We start from the raw sequence: 8,923 nt of genomic DNA on the forward strand, positions 1-8,923 counted from the left end.
GAAGAATCACTTTGAGAAGAGACCATTTCATAACTCTGGACACAACCATTTCATAGCTCTGGACGAAACCATTTCATAGCTCTGGACGAAACCATTTCATAGCTCTGGACCAAACCATTTCATAGCTAATTAACCTTCACCATTTAATAGTCTCTGGTGTGACCTGGTCTAGTGGATCCCTGCGGGTCTAGAGGATCCCAGTGGATCCCTGCTGCTCTAGTGGATGCCTGCTGCTCTAGAGTCCACACAGGGAGGTCAGTGTCTGTGTTAACGTGACGATCAGGTACTGAGACGGGGCTTCGGTCTCCCTGCGTCTCCGTGGCGATTCCTCAGCTCCGTCAGCACCACCTTATTGGACCTGAGGCACCTGCTCCTCCGTCAGACCAGAGATAAGCGGAGGTGGTGAGGAGAGGTGTCCCGCCCCCAACCTCTTGGGCGTGGCTCCTCTCCTCTTCCCTCTCCTCTCCCCTCCTCCTCTCCTCTCCTCTCCCCTCCTCCTCTCCTCTCGTCCTCACACAAAGAGAGGCTGAGAAGCTCGGACAAAACACACATTCAGCGTGTCAGGAATGCATGTTCAGGAATGCGTGGGTGTGTGAGAGCATGTTCACACACACACGCGCACACACACACACCTGGGCTCAGGTGAGTCATCCGCCTGGGGGGGGGGGGAGTGGTTGTCCCGGGGCATAAAGAGCCTCATTGTTGGCCGGTCGCTCCAAGCTGAGCTCTAAACTGTCCAATACTCCATAATCCTCCAGTTTAATACAAATGATGACCGTCCCGTAATGAGGACCTGCACATGGCGGATATCACGGGTCCACCAGTGGAGAAGTGTTGAAAAGAGAGATTTGACTGCATGGGAGACGTCCTCCATTATCTCCAGCGTTGACAGTCAGGAGGTTCTGGGCGCGGCCGGCCATGGTTTGATTCCTCCAGGTGAGCAGCTCGTACCTCTGCTGCAAGAGTCGTCCAGAAGCTGAGTTTTGTTCTTTTATTTATTTAACTCTGAGGTCACGAGCTTAGACTAGCCTAGGTCTAGTTAGTTATCTAATTAACCCTCAGGTAACGAGCCTAGACTAGCCTAGGTCTAGTTAGTTATCTACTTAACTCTGAGGTAACGACGTTAGACTAGTCTAGGTCTAGTTAGTTATCTAATTAACCCTCAGGTAACGAGGTTAGACTAGTCTAGGTCTAGTTAGTTATCTACTTAACTCTGAGGTAACGACGTTAGACTAGTCTAGGTCTAGTTAGTTATCTAATTAACCCTCAGGTAACGAGGTTAGACTAGTCTAGGTCTAGTTAGTTATCTACTTAACTCTCAGGAAACGAGGTTAGACTAGTCGAGGTCTAGATTCTAGGAGGCGTGTCTGGCGGTGTTCATGTTCTGAGACAACGCGCTGTGGAACTGGAGCCCAGTGCTGAGGATGTGTTTGGATACGGTGACGGTGTCAGCCAGGTGATGGATGGGTGCTGTCCTGCGCTGGGAGTCCAGGTGTTCATTAAGGGGCTCAGGTCAGAGTGTCAGTCAGGCGTCGCCTGTCGAACAATAAGGAACGGGGGTAGTGCTACTGGGGGTCTGGAGAGGGTCCGGATGCGGCCTCTCGGTTTTTCTGATGTGGCGGCGGCCATTTTGTGAGTCAGTTAGGAAGCAGTCAGGCTTAAGGTGGAATAACTTTATTATTCTGGGTTTGGTCGAAAAGGGTTAGCCATCACGAAGATAAGTACAAACAGTGCAAGTGCGGCGTTGGTACATAGCATGGCTACATAGCATGGCTAACTAGCATGGCTACATAGCAGTACGTATATGAAGGCAACAGTGATTTGGCAGGATGTCTCATGGTCATCGACTTTAAAGAAATGTTGGCCACCTGACGATGGTGACTTTGTGGATCCCCGTAGGTGTGTTGCGCTTCATGCTGTCATAGTCTTAAGAGCCTGGTCATCTGGAATTCTATTCAACACATGGTGGCTTGATCCCCAGCAACGGAGGGTTGACCTCATGGGGAGAGTTCGGACAACGACGGTTTGATGCAATAAAACAAAACCGCTGTGACTGGAATGTAAACAGATAGCATGGAGGAATAATCCAGCAGAGCAACGATCACTGATCTGGACGAGAACACACCCTCCTGGGGGTTGAGTGGACAGTAGCAGCTCTTCAGGAGGTCTGAGGAACACAACATGTTACTGCTACAGAGCGCTATGTTATACAGAGCAGTGTGTTACAGAGCGGTATGTTACTGCTACAGAGCGGTATGTTACAGAGTGGTATGCTACATCTACAGAGCGGTATGTTAAACAGAGCGTTATGTTACAGAGCAGTATGATACAGAGCGCTATGTTACTGCTACAGAGCGGTACGTTATACAGAGCGTTATGTTACAGAGCGGAATGTTACAGAGCGGTATGTAACTGCTACAGAGCGGTGTGTTATACAGAGCGTTAAGTAACAGCGGTATGTTAAAGAGCGGTATGTAACTGCTACAGAGTGGTATGTTACTGTTACAGAGCGCTATGCGTTATGTTACAGAGCGGTATGTTACAGAGCGGTATGTCAATGTTATGTTACTGCTCCAGAGCGGTATGTTACTGTTATGTTACTGCTGCAGAGCGGTATGTCACTGGTATGTTACTGCTCCAGAGCGGTATGTTACTGCTCCAGAGCGGCATGTCACTGTTATGTTACTGCTCCAGAGCAGTATGTTACTGTTATGTTACTGCTGCAGAGCGGTATGTCAATGGTATGTTACTGGTCCAGAGCGGTATGTTACTATTACAGAGCGGCATGTTACTGGTATGTTACTGCTAGATGTTTCAACAGTCAAGCCGTTCTCACCTCGTTTTTCTGGGAGTTCTGCATCCGCTTGCGTTTCCTGGCGAGAGCTTCCTGCTTCTTCCTCTCGATGTCAGCAGCCGAGCACCTGGAGATCAACTGAACGCTCACCTGACCGGTCGACACCGCTGGAGACCAGAGAGCACATGGTGATCAGCGAGAGGAATCAAGAGAATAGAGGATACCAGAGAACAAATGGAAATCAGAGGAGACCGGAGACCAGAGGAGATCAGAGGAGACCAGAGGATATCAGAGAACCAATGGAAATCAGAGGAGACCAGAGACTAGAGGAGATCAGAGGAGACCAGAGGAGATCAGAGGAGACCAGAGGAGATCAGAGGAGACCAGAGGATATCAGAGAACCAATGGAAATCAGAGGAGACCGGAGACCAGAGGAGACCGGAGACCAGAGGAGATCAGAGGACACCAGAGACCAGAGGAGATCAGAAGAGACCAGAGACCAGAGGAGACCGGAGACCAGAGAACAAATGGAAATCAGAGGAGACCAGAGACCAGAGGACACCAGAGACCAGAGGAGACCAGAGGAGACCAGAGACCAGAGGATATCAGAGAACAAATGGAAATCAGAGGAGATCTGAGGAGACCAAAGACCAAAGGAAATCAGAGGAGACCAGAGTAGAGCTGTAATCGGGCCTTAAACGTTAGGCCAGACCCGGCCCGAGCCCGAATGAACTCGGTTTTTTCAGAGCCTGAACGCGTTAACAGCCCTACATATTCAAATATGCATGCACACAGCTTTTTCAAGAATTCTTAACAAATTCAATTAAAATAAAATCTAAACCAAGATAGTTATTTGGCAATAACAACATACAACGAAAAGTTACATAAAATTTAGATTAGACCTAAGACAAACGAAAAAGGGACTTGCTTGCGGCCACCTCTCCACGACCACCAATACGAATATAAATAGGCCAACGCGCCAATGAACATTAGTCTTTCTTAACAAATTAAATTACAATTCTCAATTAAGATGGGTATTTGGCATAAGTAACGAAATAAGGAATAATAACTAAATTGAGATAAAGGCTCCGCTGGATTGCTTTGCCACTTCTCTCCACAATCCGGCCTCAACGCGACGGTGAACAGCAGCTCAAATTGAATAAGAATGGCATTTAAGAATAATGCCAACATTAGCCTATATAGGCTACACTGTCTATCTTTGTAGGCATGGGTTTTGATGCTGTGACAAACAATGTGACAATAGGTTGTTAGGCACTCGTGGCAGGTGGTGAACAGCTTCGATCAGCATGCCTTGTCTGCGATGAATTCCTGTTATTTTGCTGTCATACTTTAACAGAACGCCGCATTTTTTTGCAATTCACATAACCTTTTCCACGCCTCAGACTTTGCTTTCTTTGGTGGTGCATCAAAACGTAATCTCCAGAGGCCAGCCTTTGATTCACCTTCCATCTTTCTCACGCTAATCGAAATTCATCACCTGACCGCTCATTTACCGCGCAAGCCCGAGCCCGGCCCGAGCCCGTGTAAAATGACAGTAATTAGAACGAACCCGACCCGACCCGTCGGGTTTGGGGAAAGATCTTCAGCTCTAGACAAGGGAACACATGGAAATCAGAGGAGGTCAGAGGAGACCAGAGGAGACCGGAGACCAGAGGAGACCAGAGACCAGAGGAGACCAGAGACCAGAGGAGACCAGAGGAATCTAGAGACCAGAGGAGACCGGAGACCAGAGGAGACCGGAGACCAGAGGAGACCAGAGACCAGAGGAGACCGGAGACCAGAGACCAGAGGAGACCGGAGACCAGAGGAGACCGGAGACCAGAGGAGACCAGAGACCAGAGGAGACCAGAGGAGACCAGAGACCAGAGGAGACCAGAGTACAGAGGAGACCAGGGACCAGAGGAGACCGGGGACCAGAGGAGACCAGAGACCAGAGGAATCCAGAGGAGATCAAAGACCAGAGGAGACCAGAGACCAGAGCTGACCAGAGACCAGAGGTGACCAGAGACCAGAGGAGACCAGAGACCAGAGGAGACCGGAGACCAGAGACCAGAGGAGACCAGAGGAGACCGGAGGAGACCGGAGACCAGAGGAGACCGGGGACCAGAGGAGACCAGAGACCAGAGGAGGCCAGAGGAGACCAGAGACCAGAGGAGACCGGAGACCAGAGGAGACCAGAGACCAGAGGAGACCAGAGGAATCCAGAGACCAGAGGTGACCAGAGACCAGAGGAGACCAGAGACCAGAGGAGACCGGAGACCAGAAGAGACCGGAGGAGACCGGGGACCAGAGGAGACCAGAGGAGACCAGAGACCAGAGGAGACCGGAGACCAGAAGAGACCGGAGGAGACCGGGGACCAGAGGAGACCAGAGGTTACCCAGCAGGTCTGGAGGAGTACACCAGAGACCCTGTGGCTTACTGACCTTTGCTGCTGATGGCGGAGGAGTCTGAGAAGTGCCTCTTGAATGTTGCATGATGGGAGTTTCCTGAGGGTCTGGAGGTCACCGTCTGCGGGCGGAATGTCCCGGGAGTGTCTCTGAGGTGACGTGGTCCAACATGGCTGCCGGGATGGCTCTGAGAGAGAGCTGATTGGTCGGCTGTGACCCAAGTGCCCTTCGTCTGGACGTCCCCCCCCTGGCCGCTCGCAGCCCTCCCGCCGGCCACCGGGGCCGAGTTAGAGCGCCTGTACCCGCACGCCAGCGGCTGGCCCGCGCCCCGCGGGGGGGCAGGGCCGATGGCCACCGGCGTGGTGGAGAGGCCCCGCCCCCGGGCGGGCGTGCTGGGGTGACCCCGCCCACAGGGAGGGGCCTGAGGGGCCGAGGAGGGCTGGCTGTTGGAGAACTTCTCTACGTCCTCACACACCTGGAGCAGCAGCTGGTCGTCTCCGCCCTCGTCCCACCAGCCGTCCGGGGCCCCGGGGCCCTGGACCCCCGCGCTCGACTGAGGCTTCACCGTGGTTACCGGCTTCACCGTGGTTACCGGCTTCACCGTGGTTACCGGCTTCGCCGTGGTTACCGGCTTTACCTTGGTTACTGGTGTCACCATTGTTAGCGCCGTCACCGTGGTAACGGGCTGCCTTTTGACAGGTTGAACTGCCTGCAGGTGCACTGACCTGTGATTGGTCAAGGCGGGGGGGGCCAGGCACTCTGACCCTTGATTGGTCAAGGCGGGGCGGGCCAGGCGCTCTGACCCGTGATTGGTCGAGGCGGGGGGGGGCAGGCGCTCTGACCTGTGATTGATTGAGGCGGGGGGTGCCAGACACCTTGGGTTGGGCTCCAGTCTGAAGGTGCTGCGCTGGGGGGTCCTGGGTCCGGGACGGCCGCCCCTGGGTCCGGGAGTCCTCCCCTGGGGTGGGCAGGAGGAGTCGACCCCCGGGGGAGCCCCTGAGGTCGTGGCAACCACCAGCGAGTCGTCCATTAGGTCATCGTCCTCCCAGTCGTCCTCAAAGTCATCCTCAAAATCCTGGACCACCGGCCCCGGGCCCCGGGCCGCCACCCCCGGGGGCCGGTCTGAGGGCCTGAGGGGTCCCTGGCTCAGGGGCCCGCTGACCCCCTGGCTGAGGGCCCCTTGGCTGAGGGCTCCCTGGCTGAGGGGCCCACTGACACCCTTTCTGAGGAGCCCGCTGAACCCCTGGCTGAGGGGCCCCTCGCTGAGGGCCCCCTGGCTCAGGGCCCCGCTGACCTTCTGGGTGGAGCTGTCGAACAGCGCCCGGAGCTCCGCCTCCACCCGCTGCGACTCGGAGGGGGGGGGAAGCGGAGGGGGGGTTGCGGCCAGGTTGCTGGTGGGACGGGGGTCATCAGCCAGGTCGCCGTGGGGACGTGGGGCAGCGGCCAGGTCGTCGTGGAGACGAGGGGCGGCGGCCAGGTCGTCGGAGCGCTCCATGTTCCGGTCGAAGGCTCGGGCCAGCTCCACCAGGCCGTCCACACTGCTCTGCCTGGGGAGAGAGACACATCAGGACCCCCATCAGATACTAGATATAGCTCTATTAGGATTCAGACCTGCCCAGGAGGAGGGTGGGGTCCTGCCCCAGGAGGACTAGAGGTGGACTGGACTCTGACCTGACTGAGCGCCTGCGGGCGCGGTGCGTCCGGGGCTCGGGGGTGCATGACACCCCGCAGTCGCCCATCCACTGCAAGAGGGGCGACGGCGCCGGCCGGACGTCCTGCGGGCATCGGACACACGGCCGTTAGACCAGCCACCATGACACCTTCACTGCCCAGAGGCGGCCTGACGCTAGGCGGTGTAATGCTAGGCGCAGTGTGACGCTAGGCGGTGTGATGCTAGGCGCAGTGTGATGCTAGGCGGTGTGTGATGCTAGGTGCGGTGTGATGCTAGGCGTTGTGTGATGCTAGGCGGTGTGTGATGCTAGGCGGTGTGTGATGCTAGGCGGTGTGTGATGCTAGGCGCGGTGTGTGATGCTAGGCGCAGTGTGATGCTAGGCGGTGTGTGATGCTAGGTGCGGTATGATGCTAGCTGCGGTGTGATGCTAGGCACAGTGTAATGCTAGGCGGTGTGTGATGCTAGGCGCTGTGTGATGCTAGGCGCGGTGTGATGCTAGGCGGTGTGTGAGGCGAACCCGGTGGACGGTAGCTGTACCGACCTTGGGGGCGATGCGGTTCACTATGTCGGATATCTTCACCATCCTGGTGGTCCTGGAACCCCCGCCTGGAAACACATGAGAGCAGCTGATCGTACAGGCTTCATTGCAGCACCAGCATTCTGTCCCACCCCCCTGTGAGTGAGGGTACGTACTGGGGCCGGGCTGGGTGGGGGAGGTGGGGTCCCAGATGATGTCCTGGGTGACCTCGTCCCCGGGAGAGTCCCCGCTAGTCAAGACCGAGTAGCGGTCGCAGGTCCATCGTCTGGGGGTCTGCACGGCTGAGACAGAACACTCAGTCTCCTGGTACAGTACTATTCTTCTGGTTTAGTGCTAGTCTCCTGGTACAATATTAATCTTCTGATTTAATACTAGTCTCCTGGTTTATTACTAGTGTTCTGGTTTATCACTAGTCTCCTGGTACAATGTAAGTCTTCTAGTATAGTATTATTCTTCAAGATTATTACTAGTCTCCTGATACAGTACTAGTATTCTGGTTTAATACTAGTCTCCTGGTACAATATTAGTCTTCTGGTATAGTATTATTCTTCTGGTTTAGTACTAGACCTCTGGTATAGTTCTAGTCTACTGGTATAGCATTAGTATTCTGGTTTAGTACTAGACCTCTGGTATAGTACTATACCTCAGGTATAGTACTAGGCTCCTCTCCTGGTATAGTATTAGTCTTCTGGTATATTATCAGTTTTCTGGTTTAGTACTTGTCTCCTGTATAGTATTAGTATTGTCTCCTGAACAGTATCAGTCTCCTGGTACAGTATTAGTCTAGCATCAGTCTCCTGGTATATCCTTCTAGTATTAGTCACCTGGTATAGTATCGGTCTAGCATTAGTCTCCTGGTTTATCAGTCTAGTATTAGTCGCCTAGTATATTAGTCGGCTGGTATAGTCGCCTCTTTGGGGGGAAGGTGTTCGTGCGTCTTATTCAACCCCACCAACTTCTCACCTCTATATGTACGCGATTGGACGAGCCCCTGTATTTGGGGCTCCGGTCGGACCTCCGGGTGTTGGGGGACGAGGGTCCCTCTGGACCCCTGGACCTCCGGAGACCGGGACCGGGACATGGTCATGCCTCAGTGGGACCCCGCACGGTGGACTCTGAGGGACCGCCGATGAAGTGTATTCGGACCGAGTAATCCTCTGTCAAGGTTGTTGTTTACTACCAACTTTGTAAAAGTTGTGTTCATTCACCCGATATCAGCCATGCGGGTTCATGACGTCACGGACTACGGGTGCCCGCGTGTGACTTTAGCGCAACGTGTCATGGACTAAATATTGAACATGTTATTGCTACTATTCCTAGCACTGCGACCAGTAGGCTGCTGATACTGGTTGAAACGATTTAAAGATTTAAACACACACACACACACCCTGACCCTATTCTTAATTAACCCAAACAATCTCACCCTATAGAGACAAACACACAACCACAGACACACAACCACACAACCTAACCCTGGAGACTTGAACACATCACCGGACAAACACACACA

General features: G+C 53.9%; 1 protein-coding gene across 2 annotated transcripts; it reads right to left on the bottom strand.

Moving 5' to 3' along the window:
• Positions 1-1,660: 1,660 nt before the first annotated feature.
• On the bottom strand, positions 1,661-8,687 carry etaa1b (ETAA1 activator of ATR kinase b). Of its 2 annotated transcripts, XM_056610143.1 has the most exons (7): positions 8,377-8,687; positions 7,569-7,694; positions 7,417-7,481; positions 6,875-6,978; positions 5,240-6,750; positions 2,837-2,961; positions 1,661-2,167 (listed from the first exon to the last, which is right to left on the bottom strand). In XM_056610143.1, the coding sequence occupies exons 1-7, from the start codon at positions 8,498-8,500 to the stop codon at positions 2,159-2,161; spliced, it is 2,064 nt and encodes a 687-aa protein (XP_056466118.1). In that variant the 5' UTR covers positions 8,501-8,687; the 3' UTR covers positions 1,661-2,158. The 2 variants fall into 2 exon arrangements, with proteins under 2 accessions (XP_056466118.1, XP_056466119.1); XM_056610144.1 differs by lacking the exon at positions 7,569-7,694 and having other exon boundaries at positions 1,668-2,167.
• Positions 8,688-8,923: the final 236 nt, after the last annotated feature.

Source organism: Gadus chalcogrammus, chromosome 15 (genome assembly GCF_026213295.1).
Source record: "Gadus chalcogrammus isolate NIFS_2021 chromosome 15, NIFS_Gcha_1.0, whole genome shotgun sequence".
Classification (NCBI taxonomy): domain Eukaryota; kingdom Metazoa; phylum Chordata; class Actinopteri; order Gadiformes; family Gadidae; genus Gadus; species Gadus chalcogrammus.

Excerpts from the sequence above, each read along its gene's own strand:
- etaa1b (XM_056610143.1), bottom strand. The coding sequence starts at position 8,500 with ATGACCATGTCCCGGTCCCGGTCTCCGGAGGTCCAGGGGTCCAGAGGG. Across the intron at positions 7,695-8,376 it reads CCAATCGCGTACATATAGAG|CCGTGCAGACCCCCAGACGA; the intron begins GTGAGAAGTTGG and ends GTTCTGTCTCAG. Across the intron at positions 6,979-7,416 it reads TGAACCGCATCGCCCCCAAG|GACGTCCGGCCGGCGCCGTC; the intron begins GTCGGTACAGCT and ends CGATGCCCGCAG.